Genomic DNA, 16,191 nt, shown 5'->3' with positions numbered 1-16,191 from the left:
AATGCTGCTGTTGAGAGAGATCTTGATGTTCTTGAATATGAAACAATTAGATGTATGGAATATTGATCTTTTATTGCTAGGACAATTGAGCATATTGGGATTTTTGCTATAACTGTACAGTTATGATATAAGTGACACCTCAGTTGAATTTCCGATCCTTACTTTTTAGGAAGGATACTTTTGTTCCTCTGTTGGCAGTTCAGAGAAGGGTCACAAGATTGATTCAGGAAATGTAGCAGTGAATATAAGCAAGCTGTGGAAGTTGAATATATTCAAGGCTGCCACTATTTTTCAGACTATAGAGAGAGGGCAAGTGTTGTGGAATTGGCACACAAATAGAGTTGAAGTCAAGATCAGAATAGTAATAAACTTACTGAATGGTTTAGCATGTTCAAGGTGTGCTGTGGCTTTTATTCTTAGTTTCTTGTGTTTTAAGAGGGCATAACTAAGTAGCAGAATTGCATTTCATTATGAGATTTACACCCTGGGATTGTTTGCTACTGCTGTTGGAGAGTTTAAACAAGTGACTTTCAAAATTGTTCTTTCCACTCGCATACCGCTTAAGGTAATCCCTATGCCATAGGTGTTCTTGATTAGTAAGGGATTATTTAAAGTGGTATGTGAGTGGAAAGAAAATGTTTAAAAAACACTGGTTTAAACTATTCTGGATGAGGCATGGAAATTCATGCAGAAAGACTAAAGGAAGCAATCGAAAAGTTGGAAGAGAGAAAAGTAAAAGTGGAGTGGATAAAAATCAAAAGCAAAAGACAAAAGATTAATAGATTCTAAAATGACAATGAGTGCAAGGGCTCGTCAACTGAATGCACATAGTATTTGAAACTATGTCAACGATTTTGTGATACAAATCAGTATAAAGATGTTTGATTTAGTGGCCATGATGTGAATTATTGTGAATGAAATAAAAAGGTGTATCATTATTTAGAAGGGAGGTGAAGTAATGTTTTGTGTTAAAGATGAGATCGGGGCGTTAGCAAGAGACAGTATGACATCTAAGGAGTAGAATTTGAATCGATCAGGATAAAGATTAGGAATAGGGAAAAGAATCACTGGTGGGAGTAAGTTTATGGGTCACAGGAGGAGAGCAGAGTATCACAGGAGGTGGTGCGAGGCCCTCAACTGTTCATAATATACGTTAATGATTTGGAAGAGGGGCCTGAGTGTTAGCATATCTCAGTTTTCTGATGATGCTAAATTGAGTGGAAAAGCTAATTGTGCAGACAATGCAAAGAGTCTACATGGAGATAGCTTAAATGAATTGGCAAAGGTCTCGCAAATGAGTACAATGTTCATAAATGTGACACCATCCATTTTGCAAGGAATATTATAAGATCAGATTATTATTTTAATGGAGAAAGATTGCAGCATACTGTTATGCGGTGGGACTGGGTAGTGCTAGTGCATGAATCAAAAAAGGTTGGTTTGCAGGTATAAAAGGTTATCAAGAAGGCAAATGGAATATGTGTATTGATCTTTATTGCTAAGAGGATTGAATTTATGAGCAAAGAGGTTCTGCTGTAAATTGAAGGGTACTGATGAGGCCGAAACTGGAGGATTGTGTGTAGTTCTGATTTTACTTGAGAAGGGACATACTAGCTTAACAGGCAGTTAAAAGCAGGTTCACCAGGTTGATTCCAGAGATGAGGGAGTGAACCTATGAGGAAAGATTTTCCTGGGACTATACTCTCAAAAGTTCAGAAGAATGAGAGGGGATTTTTTTTTTAAGTATGCAATCAATAAAGAGATAGATAAGATTGGAGGCATTGGTAGTTGAGACAAGAACTAGGAAATATAACCTCAAAATTTAGTGAGGGGGGTGAATGAGTTTGATTTAGGATGGAGGTGAGGAGGAGCTGGTTTTCCCAGAGAGAATTGAATCTAGAATCCTCTGTCCAAGGAAGCAGTGGAGATTGCCTCATTAAATATACTTAAGGCACAGATGGATTTTGCTTAGAAAGGGAATTTAGGGTGATAGGGATAAGGTAAGCAGATGGGACTGAGCCCACAGCTGGAGGAGCTATAATTTTATTAAGTGATGGAGTAGGCTCAACAGGTCGGATGGTCAACTCCTCCTCCTATTTCCTGTTCTTGCATATGCTATTGTATCTTGTTTCTGCTTGTCATTGCTGAGAAATTTGCATCAATTCTCAAACATTTACAGAAAGATGTTTGGAGGATCATGAACTTGTATTGCGCGTACAATCCACATGGACAGTGGGAAATGAAAGCAAACTTTTATTCAGAAAAAACTATGCCAAATATGAATTTTTTAAGCATCCAGTGGTAAGTACCTATTCAGGTTTTGACTATTATTTCAACTAGCTCAATAATGTTTGAATAATATAAATAGTAATTATTTGTTTTAAAATCACTATCCTTAAAATCATTGTGTCTTTAAAAAGAATGGTTTATTAAGTTCATATTTTCAGAATTTGACAGATTTCAATTTTGAGATTTTCAATTGTAAAATGAACCAATAATTATTCCTGCCCTAACATTGCATTTAGACCAAGGAAGATAATGGTGTGCAGGGTTAAATTGATGAAAGAAAGTAATCTTTGTGATGGAGGTGCTTTAAGATTTGAAAATCAAATAATGGACAACTAGGTGCTAAAGTTATGATAATTCTGGTTCAACATAAGGTATGGCCTAAGATGGATGAAGCTAGTTGTAATCAGACAGGGGTCATCAATGATTGGGTTGAAGAAAATGTCAGAGCCTGGACATGATTGTGAGACCCTTACCTATGTGGCCAAGAAGACAAATGTGACCAGTACTGCTGAAATGATCTAGAATCAAAGTTCACATCATTTGCACTTTTTGGTGAATGACATTGGAATGTAAATGGGTTGAGGGGAAAAAAAAGTCTGCAGTTGCTATATTTTCTCCATGATAGTTGGTGCTGCAAAATAAAACTTCTTCTCATGTTCCCAATGTCTTTTAACAAACTTCAACAATTCACCATTGAAAATATATGTCTGGTTGCATCACAGCTTGGTTTGGGAACTGCACCACCCAAATCTTCAAGAAATTGCAGAGTTGTGACTTCAGCTAAGGCTGTCATACAGACTAGGCTCCCCTCCATCAATTCCATATACACTTCATGCTGCCTCAGCAAAGCAGCCAACATATTAAAAGATCCATCCCAATCCCTCCCATAAGGCAGAAGATATAGGAATTTGAAAACTATTGAATGGACTTGTCAAAGAGTAAACTGATGCTACCCTTCCTCTGTTTTAACTGGACATTTTCTCTGCAACACTAGCTTAGCTTTTTTTAAATTTTGCGCTTCCTCTTGTACTTGAGGATAGATTGACTTCCCTGGGTAACACATGTAAAGCAAAGTTTTTTCCTGTATCTTGGTTACATTCATCAATAAACAATTCAATATTCAATTCAAATTTTCTGCTTTCATATGTCAAAGTTTGCAAACTTCCACAACTAATGAAATCCAAAAGTTATCTTGATCTTTCCCTTGATAATTCTTTTGGGTTGTTCTTTCTCTGATCCTGAATGATACCTCCTCTGCAAATGAGTCGGATTCATCTCCCTTTGCCCTGATTTCAATTCATTCCAGTTCCAGCACTTCCACCACCAACAATTTCAAAGATACATCTGACTTATTATCCTCTCTAGGTTTATTGATTGCAAATTATTGATGGGCCATTGATTATGATATTTCAACTCCATACTCACTACAACCATCTTAGTTTTGATAAAGGGTCTTGAACCTGAAATGTTAACTCTATTTCCCTTTCCACATGCCTTATCTGCAGTTTCCATCATTTTCTGTTTTTAATGTATCCCATGGATACAAGACTGCGAAAACAAAACATTGAGATGCTTTTTTTGCTGCTTAACAATTTGGTGGAACTTTTCAAGAATATGGGGATTTTTGAAAGTTGCCATCCAATGTAAGCACTTTTTGTTGGAACAGGAAAGACTTGGTGGAAAATAGTGCTTAGAATCATGAATTGTTTGTTGGAAAACCATTTCTGGTGTCTGAAGAATCCCTAACTAAATAGCACAGATTGACAATTGTAGGCAGGTAATGCAAGTAAATATTAATTTGCATTACTTGTCTATAACTGTCAATCTGTGCTATAATGGAATGGCTGTTGAATATATTTAGTGATGGTGTCAGGGCCCAAATTCTTTGCTGTATTCAATGTACTCGTCCATTTCCCTATATTATATGGAGTGCATTGAAATGATTGAAAACTACTTTCTCAGTGTTGTTGACTGGAAGAAGAAACCAAAGTGACTCTTTCACTATCACTTCTGACTGAAGATGGTTGAGTTTCCTTCAGCAATTGTTCATCATCTTTAATGACTTAAACAGGAATAATAAAGTCAGAGTCCTGAGCACCCTTTAAAAAGTTCAGCCACTAAATTCATAGCTCTTTGGATCTGGAATAAATATGAAACTGGATTGTTGTAAAAGCCTGCGTAGCCTTTTCAGAGAAAAGAAATTTAAACATCAGTCGAGATTTAGTGATTGGTGTTTATTGTATTTTACTTAAATATTATCATCAGTAAAGAGTTCCAAGAACAAATGTAGAGTACTTAAAAAAATCTGGTAATAGCTGCCCTTTGAAAAGTATTATTTGTTTGGACAGAGCTTCTTTCCAGATCAGATGGTGTCCTGTTGCCAGGAATTAAATGGAAGTAATCCACATTCACAGCTCATGCAGGTAGGCTGGCTTTGCCTTTGGAAATATTGTACATCGATTTTCGGTGAATGTGGGAAAAAAAAAATTTTCTTGGGGAACCAAGAGCAACACATAAACAAGTTTGAAAGAAATAAAATTAATCAAGATACCACGACAAGATAATGATAGCCCTGAGAATTTTGTAGACAGTCAAATGTAAGGAACGCAAGAGAGTTCAGATGAAGAGACAAATCAAAATGTCTACTGTCCATTTCCTTACATAGATGCTGCCTGAGCTATTTGGTTCCTTCAATGACTTGTGTTTTGCTGTGGGAGGTGTTTATTCCAATTTAAGGTTTTTAAAAATGAAGTTGTAAAATTGTTGGCTTTCAAGGGGGTGAGGATTTGTAAGCAAGAATGGATGGATTTTTATGTTTAAAGAATTGGATTGTTCTTGAACAGGAAAAGGACATTGCATACATTTGAAGATCATGTGAAATAGAAGTACTAATAGACCAGTAGTCTTCTTGAATATGCTTCACCATTCAACAATATCATGTGTGATCTGATTTTATCTTTGCTCCCAGTGCCTATTGATTCCATTTAGTTTAGGTGGCTCATGGTCTCAGATTCAACATGTATATAGCACTTGTCTCCTCCAGAATGCTTTTGGGTTAAGAATTACAAAAATTCTTGACCTTCTAAGAAGAAATTCCATTTCTCCTCCAATGAGTAGTTTGAAATTCTGCCTCCTAATTTGAGGTAACCCACCAGCAATTGAGAGGATAGTTCCTCCTATAAATCCCCATTTGGAATCTTGTGTTTCAAAGAGCTCATTTCTCATCCTTCAAAACTCCAAACAGTTTTGAACAGGCCCAACCCACTCAACGTTTCATCCCAAGAGAATTAAATCACCACAATGGTTCACTTTACCAAAACATTTCATAATACTTGATAAATATTTTAAATATTGAAGGAATAAATATGGGATACTGCACCATCAGAGGCATTTTACATGACTGAAACTTAGAAGGTTAACCAAGGGAATTTAGAATGAATGACTCAAGAATATATTTCTAAAGCAGAAAGAAGCAGAGGTTGAAAATGAAAGGTGAGCAAAAAGCATTTGAAGTAATGCAATGGTTAGTCTGCAGGTCTGATAAATTTTACATATCTTGTTGTGTCCATTCTTATTGACCACAAAGAACTGTAAAGCCATTTCAGAATGAAAATATCTTTGTACAATTTTTTTAATGTATTCCTGTTGTTAATCTGTTACAGAATTTCTTGAACTCCAGCAGTTGCCCAGAAATTCAAGGATTCTTGCATGTAAAGGAATTGGGAAAAAAGTCATGGAAAAAACTATTTGTTTTTTTACGAAGATCAGGGCTTTATTTCTCCTCTAAAGGAAATTCAAAGGTGAGTTAGTGTTTAGAGTTTACCAGCCAGAGATCTTGAAGGCTTCTATTATAGGCTATCACCTTGTTTGAAGCGAACAGGGCAATCATTGGTTTTGTCACTGTTGTGGGATTGTGCTCATGCTTTAACTCTAAACAGTTTGACATTACATTGTTATCGATCACAGGTAACTTTTGGTGAAGATGTTAAGGTAATATTCATTATTGAATATTTCTTCTATCATTTCCAGTAATTGGAGTAATTGTTTAAAAAAGGAACAGTCAGCAGTATTTAAGAACTGAGTCCTTATGATAGCAAACAATAAAGCTTAATGTGATACTGTAACTCCTGATGAGAAATATGGAATGCGGAAGCAGCTTCACTAATGGGTCTCTGCATTCCCTCTGCAACAGATCCTTGACTTCCTCATTGGAAGACTGCAGCCAATGTGAATTTATCCTCCTCACTGACAATCAACACAGGTGCACCTCAAGGATGCATGCTATCCCACTGCTCTGCTCTCTCTACACCTATAACTGTGTGGCTAGGCACAGTTCAAATTGCCATCTGCAAATTTGCCAATGACAATATGGTTGTCAGCAGAAGTATGGACAGAAATGAAGAAGAATACATTAATGAGACAAATCAGCTACTTAGTGGTAGCACAACAACAACCTTGCACTCAACATTAGCTAAAGTAAGGAACTGATTTTCAACTTCAGGAGGGGGAAAGCAAGAGAACACAAACTAGTCTTCATCAAGGAGTCAGCAGTGAAAAGGGTAAAAAAAAACTTCAAATTTCAGGGTGTCATTTCTTTGAAGATCTGTCCTGGGCCCTTCATGTCAATGTAATCATGAAGAAGGCATCCCAGCAGCCATACTTGGTTAGGAGTTTGACAAGATGTGGTATGTCACCAAAGATGCTTATAAATTTCTTGTGATATACTGTGGAGAGCATTCTGACTAGTTACATCACTGCTTGGTATGTGGTTGCCAATGTATAGGAGAAGGCTACAGAGTCGTGAACTCAATTAGTGCCATCATGGGCATTAGTCTTTACTCCACTGAAGACATCTTTCAGAGTTAGTGTCTCAAGAAAGCAGCCTCTATCATCAAGGATCCCCAGGCCATACCCTCTTCTCACTGCTGTCATCAGGAGCCTGAAGACAAACTGCCAATGGTACAAAACAGTTTCATCCTCTCTACCATTAGATTTCTGATTGGACACTGAACCACAGACACTACCTCTTTTTTTCTCTTCTTTTCAACTAATTTATTTACCTTTTTTAAAAATGTAATTTAAAGTGATTTTTGCACCTATAATGCTGCCACAAAACAACAAATTTTGTGACATGTTCATGATAATAAATTCTGTTTCTGAAGCAAATTCTTTGTTATAACCCTGTAGATAGATTATAGGAGCAACAAAAAATGTAATATGTAACAGCACTATTTCAAGAAGCATAACATGTACACATTTAAAATTGTTTATTAGATCACAATCTCTCTTTTCCTAAATAATTGTATAATTTTGCACCTGTCTGAGTTAAATTCTAGCAGCCACACTTTTGCCCATTTTCCCTTCTGCAACCTGAGACAATCTACAAGTGAAACTCATTATCACTTCTGAAGTTTAAGTTCAAATTAATAGAAACTTCAGTAGCTTTGCTTTAGAAAACCACAAATACCAAAATATTCTGTTCAACTGTCAAGTTTGAAAATAATGATGCTTGCCTTTTGGGATGTAATTAATGGTGAGGACATCAACTTTAATGATTTTTGGGTGAAAGAAAACTTGCTTCCTTCCATCAATAAGAGTACAGTAGTTTGCTGTTACATGGAACTCTGTAGCACAGTACATTCCCTTCGGCCCTGGATATTGTACTGACCTGTGTATTCCTACCTAAAAGAAATTAAGACCTTCATACCTCATAACCTCTATTTGTCTTTCATCCATGTGCCTGTCTGAGCCCTTTAAATGCCCCTAATGTTTACAAGTCCACCACCACCTCTGGCAAGATATCCCAGGCATCCACAACTCTCTGTGTAAGAATAAAAAACAAACAACTTACTGCTGATGTCTCCCCTAAACTTTCTTCCTTCTTATGTACAGATGTCCTCTGGTGTTTGCTACTCCTGCCCTGGAAAAAATGTGCTGGCCATCTAATCTATGCCTCTCAGCAACTTGTAGCTATCTATTAAGTCACCTCTCCTCCTTCTTCACTCCAAAGAGAAAAGCCCTAGTCCACTTAACTTTTCCTCATAAGATTTATTTTCCAATCCAGGCAACCTCCTCTGCACCCTCAGCAAAGGGTACCCTTGTAATGAGGTCTCCAGAACTGAACACAATTTTCTAAGTGTGGTCTCACTAGAGATTTGTACAGTTGTAATATGATCTCATGACTCTTGAACTCAATCCCCAACTAATGAATCCAGAATCCCATAGGACACCTTAACTATCCTATCGACTTGCACGACAACCTTGAGAGATGGTTCAGCACAGATTAGAGGTGCCAAGGTGGCCTGTTTCTGTGCTGTAATTGTTCTATGGTTCTATGTATGGATTTGGACCCCAAAGTCTCTCTGTTCTTCCACACTGTTAAATAACCGACCATTAATCCTGCACTCAGCCTTCAGTTTTGACCTTCCAGAATGCATCACCTCACACTTATCTGGATTGAACTCCACCTTTCCGCCCAACTCTGCATCCTGTCTATATTCTTTTGTAGCCGAGGACAACCTTCAACACTATCCACAACTCCTCCAACCTTCGTATCATCTGTAAACTTACTGAACCATCCTTCCACTTTTTCATCTAGGTCATTTATAAAAATCACAAAGAGTAGAAGTCCTAGAACAGATTCCTGCAGAACTCAACTCATCACTGACTTCCAGGCAGAATACTTTCCATTCACGACTACTCTCTGCTTTCTACAGGCAAGCCAATTCTGAATCCACACAGCCAAAGTTCCATGGATCCCATGCCTCATGACTTTCTGACCAAGGTGGTCATGGGGGCCCTTGTCAAATGCCATACTAAAATCCATATACACCTCATCTACCACCCTACCTTCATCAATTTATTTTGTTATCTCCTTAAAAAACTCAATTAGGCTCATGAGGCATAAGCTTCCATGCTGAACACTATTGACTCACTGCCCTTTAATTCCCAGGATTCTCTTTAATTATCTTTTTTATACAAGGGGACCACATTTGCCATTCTCCAATCTTACGGTACCTCCTCTGTAGCCAAGGAGGATGCAAATGCCCCCGCTATCTTTTTCCTCCCTTCCCAGAACAACCTGGGGCATATCTTGGATGGCCCTGGGGACTTATCGATCTTAATATTTTTAAGCAGATCCAGTACTTACTCTTTTCTCATATCAACATGGTCCAGCACACAAGCTTGTTCTGTTCTGACCTCACCTTGACCAAGGTCCTTTTCTCTGGTGAATACTGAAGCAAAGTATACATTTAAGATCACCCCAACCTACTCCGCCTCCAGGTACATATTGCCTCCTTTATCCTTAAGCAACCCTACCTTCACTCTCGTCATCCTTCTGTTCTTCACGTATGCATAGAATGCCTTGGCATTCTCCTTAATCTGACTTGCCAAGCCCTTCTCATGCCCCCTTAAGGGTTTCCTAAGTTCCTTCCTATCTATCATGTAATTCTCACGCCCTTCCTGTTTTTTTTTCCCCTAAATCTAATATATGCTCCCTTCTTCCTCTTATTTAGCTGAATCACCTATTTTGTCAGCCATGGTTCCCTTTTCCTACCATCTTTTCTCTGTCTTTGTGGGGCAAACCTATCCAAAATTCTCTCAAGTAGTCCCTAAACATCCTCCACATTACTTCTGTGGTTTCTCCTATTAACATCTGTTTCCAATTTATTCTTCCTAGTTCTTGCCTAATCCTGTTGTAATTAGCTCTTCCCCAATTTACACTTCCATATTTTGTCTGCTTTTATCCCAGTCCAGAGTTAAGCTAAATGTCAGGGAGTTGTGATCATCATTACCGAAATGCTCCCCCACCGAGAGGTCTGTCATTACCCACTATGGTGTCTCCTCTAGTTGGCTGGTCCACGTACTTTGTTGGGCATCTTTCTGGCCACATATAACCACTTACAGCACAGAACAAGCCAGTTCGGCCATACTAGTTCATGCCGTAACAAATCCCCACCCTCCTAGTCCCACTGACCAGCACCCGGTCCATACCCCTCCAGTCCTCTCCTATCCAGTCTTTCCTTAAATGTAACCAATGATCCCGCCTCGACCACGTCTGTCAGAAGCTCATTCCACATCCCTACCATGTTCCCCTTATAATTTTCCCTCTTCAATTTTAAACCATGCCCTCTAGTTTGAATCTCCCCCACTCTTAATTGAAAAAGCCTATCCACATTTACTCTGTCTGTCCCTTTTAAAATCTTAAACACCTCGATCAAGTCCCCTCTCAATCTTCTACGCTCCAGAGAAAAAAGCCCCAGTCTGCACAACCTTTCCCTGGAACTCAAACCTTGAAATCCTGTCAACATTCTTGTGAACCTTCTCTGCACTCTCTCTATTTTGTTTATATCTTTCCTATAATTTGGTGATCAAAACTGTACACAGTACTCCAAATTTGGCCTCACCAATGCCTTGTACAATTTCATCATAACCTCCCTACTCTTGAATTCAATACTCCGATTTATGAAGGCCAACATTCCAAATGCCTTCTTCACCACACCATCTACCTGAGTATCAGCCTTGAGGGTACTATTTACCACAACTCCTAAATCCCTTTGTTGCTCTGCACATCTCAATAGCCATATTCTGACAAATTCTGCCCCATCTATCCCTCTTGCAATCAGGAGGTTTCAGTTAATATTTGGGAAGTTGAAGCCTCCCAAAACAATAACCCTGTAATTTCTGCACCATTCCAAATTCTGCCCACGTATCTGTTACTTGGTATCCCAGGGGCTATTTGGGGGCCTACAGATGATTCCCTATTTCTGAGTTTCATCCACACTGATTCAGTGGGCACTCCTTCTATAGCTTCCTCCCTTTCTACAGACGTGATACTATCTGGACCAGTAATGGTACTTCCCCCCCCCACCCACCCTTTTTTATATCCCAACCTATTCCTTTTAAGACACCTAAACCCCAGTATTTTCATCAGCCAATCCTGTCCTTCCATCAGCCAAATCTCTGTAACAGCCACATCATCGCAATTCCACATCCTGATCCATGTTCTAAGTTCATCTCCTTTAAGCCTTGAAATAGACACATTTCAATTGCTCCAACTAACTTCAAGCTGAACACAAAGATAATTTCAGATTTGCTGTGACATGTAGGAAATTGGGGAAACATTAAATTAACTTCTATTTAGCATGTTTAATTGTATTATGATGCTGACACATTGCATTTGTTCAACTGACCTAAAAAAATATTTTGCTACTGATTTTCGTTTGTACTCAGCATCGGATTCCTCTCATGTCCGTGTCCAACAATAGTCACCCAGTATTTTTTTTTTTTTTTAATTTTTTATTTTTCACACCATAAACCACATTAACCATGATACATACATTTTCCTTTTCAAATATATTGATGGATTCCAGTTGCCCTGATACTATTTTTCCATGGTTATAATGTCCTGGTGAAACTTTTCATCATGCTTGTCACTGACTGCATCAAGATCAGCAGGGAAGAAATCCAAGTGCAAATGCAGAAAATTTTGCACAAGTTGCACCTCAGAATTTTGTATGCTTGAAGTAAATTTCAAATGTGACAGAAAAATCACAAAAATAAGTTACATCTTTAAAAAGAAAAGGTACACGATAGGAAAACTTTAAGGTTATTTTTGTGATCAGCAGCCAACGATCCATAAAATACACCCAAAAGTTTTCAGGAAGCAAAATGTTTGTTGTCTTGTTCTATCGAATCCCCAATCACTATTGTTCTCCTTCTCTCCACCCTTCCCCTCTTCATCGATGAGCCAGCCTCTGTGCCAGAGCAAGACAGCTATGACTTGCCCCTGGTAGATAGTAGACCCAACAGTATCCAAAATGGCATCATGAGTCCCTTTCTGATTATTGTTTTGAGCTTAACATATGAAAAAATTGCTTATTTTCAGGAACATTGTCAGGAGGGAAGTGGGATAAGAGAAAATTTAAAAGTTGATGCTTCCTCTCTCATGCTGCCAGAGTTTAAATTTAAAATTTAGACATACAGCACAATTACAGGCCATTTCTGCCCAATTAACCTGGTATGTTTTGAATGGTGGGAGGAAAACAGAGCCCCTGGAGAAATCCCACGCAGGCACGGGGAGAATGTACATACTTCTTACAGACAGTATGGGGTTTGAACCCCAATCCCGATCACTGGCACTGTAAAGGTTTTGTTGTAACCACTATGCCAACTATGCTGCTCTACAGTGGCATCACTAGGGTTGGTGTCACCATTAACTCATTGTGTCACCCTCACCCCCATGGTCCTCCTTCCCAGGGGTGTATCTACACAAAATAGCACCTATGGCAAGGGTGGCCATTGCATCAAAATAAACAGTGACAAGGAGGTATCGCGAGAGCTGGCCTTGGTGGCCGCCATGTTGTATTTGGCATTGTTTAAGCTGAGATTGAACGCTAGGATGAATGTGATGGTGTCACGCGGTGCGGTGTGCACCCCCCTAGAGACCCTCATTGATCATGGTTGCAATGCAATTGGCTATGCCTTACTATTTGATTAGACTTGACTGCCAGCAGGGGGTTAACACACAGAGCAGGAGACTCAGTATGTTATCTGTAATGGAGGCTTGCAGTCTCATGGCATGCCTCATGGTGCAGTTTACAACAACTTTAAAGTAAAGAACTTTTCCTTCATCCATGTGTTGTCTAAGAACTCACACATACGAGTACAAGATGAAACACCCCCTACAATCAGAAATACTCTTTTGAAAAACTTTTGATGGAAATAATTTTGGCATAAACAAAATTAAATCTGGTTCTGAGAAAATATTTCCTTGTTGCTTAACAATTCTGCAAACTTTACAACATTGGTCGAATGAGTCTAACAGTTAAAACACAATTAAATGCACCCATTCTGAAGTTTTAGTATTGTTTGCTGGGATCGTTACCATTTCATTCACTGTTTAATCTTCTAAACCAGAACAATAATTTTGCTACATAATTGTGTGAACTTTAAATTTTTTGTCCAAGTCACTTTTCTGACAGTTGTTTCACAAATACTAAATGTTTCTCATGTTACTTGCACAGGAACCAAGACATCTACAGCTGTTGGCTGACATTGAAGACAATAATATATTTTCATTAATAGCTGGAAAGAAAACATACAGTGCACCAACTGACTATGGTTTCTGTATAAAGGTAATTTCTAATTGGTTATTTCTTCAAATATTTTCCTTTATTTCATCAAAGCCTGTCATTGCATTAACATTTAATTATTCCTCCAAGTAGTATATTTTGAGTACATGCTATTAATTGTATTCACTTAATTGTTTGGATCACAGTTTTCATTTTGATCACCTTTCGTGAATGAAAGCTATGGAAAAAATAACAAATGCCACATTGTTCATGCAAATATTCATTTCGTATCAGTGTTTTGTTATTGTAGGATTATTCTTCATGCTTTTACTCTCAGTAATTTGACATAATGTTACAGAACACAGCTAAGATGTTTAGGTAATAGTCCTTGTAATATATTCCTACTATTTATTTCAGTAATTATGGTAAATATTAAAATATCATTCATCAGTTCTTAAGTACTTGGATTCCTATGAAAGCAATGCAAGGTATCCTTACTCACTGTGAAAACTACAAATGAAAACCAATAAATCAGCAGATCCTGGAAATCTGAAATAAAAACAGAAAATGCTACAAACAAGGTTAGACAACACCTGTGGAAAGTGAAATCAAATTAATATTTTAGTTCATTGAGATTTACACAGTACTGAAATAGTCTAATTTGGCCATGTCAACCTTTTTGACCCAGTGTAACTTTCTGCATTTGACCCCTTTCGTTCCGAACCATGAGCTTGTTCAAATGTCATTTAAACATTTTAACTCTTGCCACTTCTTCATTCCATATACCCACCATTCATCGGATGCAAGGATCGACAACGAGATAGACAACAGACTCGCCAAGGCAAATAGCGCCTTTGGAAGACTATACAAAAGAGTCTGGAAAAACAACCAACTGAAAAACCTCACAAAGATTAGTTGTTTTACCCACACTCCTGTTCGGCTCCGAATCATGGGTCCTCTACCGGCTTCACCTACGGCTCCTAGAACGCTTCCACCAGCGTTGTCTCCGCTCCATCCTCAACATTCATTGGAGCGACTTCATCACCAACATCGAAGTACTCGAGATGGCAGAGGACGACAGCATCGAATCCACGCTGCTGAAGATCCAACTGCGCTGGGTAGGTCACGTCTCCAGAATGGAGGACCATCGCCTTCCCAAGATCGTGTTATATGGCGAGCTCTCCACTGGCCACCGAGACAGAGGTGCACCAAAGAAGAGGTACAAGGACTGCTTAAAGAAATCTCTTGGTGCCTGCCACATTGACCACCGCCAGTGGGCTGATATCGCCTCAAACTGTGCATCTTGGTGCCTCACAGTTCGGCGGGCAGCAACCTCCTTTGAAGAAGACCGCAGAGCCCACCTCACTGACAAAAGGCAAAGGAGGAAAAACCCAATACCCAACCCCAACCCACCAATTTTCCCTTGCAACCGCTGCAACCGTGTCTGCCTGTCCCGCATCGGACTTGTCAGCCACAAACGAGCCTGCAGCTGACGTGGACATTACCCCTCCATTAATCTTCATCCGCGAAGCCAAGCCAAAGAAGAAGATACCCACCACCCTCTCTGTTGAAAAGCCTGCCCCTTAAGTCCCCATTAAATCTTTCTCCTTTCATCTCAGACCTATGTACCCTAGTCCTAAGCTCACATACCCTGAGAAAAAGACTGACTGTCCACCTTATTAACCTTTACAAGGTGATCCCTTGATCTCCTGTGCTCCAAGAAAAATAATCCTAATCTATGCATTCTCTCCTGATAACCCTAGTCCTGGAAACATGCTTGTGAATTGTTTCTCCCTTCTCGCTTACATTATCTTCATATAGTTTCAGAACTGCACACAATGTTCCACAAGTGGTCTTATCAATGTTTAAAATTGTAACATGACACCTCTGACGCGACTTGGTGCCCTTGAATGCAAACATGTCATAAGTTGCCTTCACCATCTTGTCCATCGTGTACCACCTCCAAGGGACTATACTTGTACCCTTTGGTTTCTTTGTTCTACATCATTTCTTAGGGCTCGGTCATTCACTGTGTATGTTCTGCTCTGCTTTTCCCTCTGTAATGCATACTTTGCACTTGTCTGAGTTAAATTCTATCAGCCATTCTTTTGCTCATTTTCTAGATCCTATTGTAATCTTATACAACCCACAAATTTATTGTCACATTATACTTGCTACAATAAGAAGGGAGCTTTGTTCTTGGAGCAATACTGCAAATCAATTACAAAATGCAGACAACAGTACCAAGTACATCACAGTGTTACAATGAAAAGATCAATCAGTACATAGAAAGGGCAAACACTCCTAGGAAGTTCTTTTTAGCATCCTCCTCACCACTAATTTTAGTGTTAAATCTGCAAATGTACTAATCTATTCTCATCTAAATCCAATAATAAACATGGCAAACTACAGCAATGATCGCCAATCCAAAAAAATCCCCCTGACTCTCTCTCTTCCCTGTACCTCTGTCTCCTTTCCTCCAGCTCTCAACCCCCTTCCTTCTCTAGACATAGAACTATTCCCTCCCCCATCACTTCTCATCTTTTTTCTCGTGCCGGCCCACCTATATCCTCCTTTGACTTCTTCCCCGTGGGCTTGTGCACCTCCCTTGCCTCTCCCACCACCATTTATTTTGGGGGGGGTCTGTTTGCTTTTACCTCATGCCTTGATAAAAAGCTTAGGCCCAAAATGTTGATTATGTATCTACAGTGTCTCTGCTCCTTGAAGAATCTGAAGTTTCTCTAGCATTTTTGTGTAATCCTCTGCTGCCACTGTCTGAGTCCAGTGTTGGGACTGCTTCTTTTTATATTGTATATTAATTATTTGG

At 38.9% G+C, this 16,191-nt stretch overlaps 1 protein-coding gene across 12 annotated transcripts in view; it reads left to right on the top strand.

Annotated features, from left to right (window-relative positions):
• The window catches only part of grb10b (growth factor receptor-bound protein 10b), a 242,701-nt gene that overhangs the window by 194,861 nt on the left and 31,649 nt on the right, over positions 1-16,191 (top strand). For 11 of the 12 annotated variants that reach the window (XM_069912206.1, XM_069912177.1, XM_069912210.1 and 8 more), the window contains 4 exons: positions 2,180-2,301; positions 4,638-4,712; positions 5,952-6,089; positions 13,317-13,427. In XM_069912206.1, coding sequence (XP_069768307.1) covers positions 2,180-2,301; positions 4,638-4,712; positions 5,952-6,089; positions 13,317-13,427 — 446 coding nt within the window. The remainder of the gene's footprint in view (positions 1-2,179; positions 2,302-4,637; positions 4,713-5,951; positions 6,090-13,316; positions 13,428-16,191) is intronic. The other variant, XM_069912207.1, reaches the window with a different exon arrangement.

Source organism: Narcine bancroftii, chromosome 1 (genome assembly GCF_036971445.1).
Source record: "Narcine bancroftii isolate sNarBan1 chromosome 1, sNarBan1.hap1, whole genome shotgun sequence".
Classification (NCBI taxonomy): Eukaryota; Metazoa; Chordata; class Chondrichthyes; order Torpediniformes; family Narcinidae; genus Narcine; species Narcine bancroftii.
Note: the sequence above shows the minus strand (reverse complement) of the source record. Positions and strands in the feature narration are given on the sequence as shown.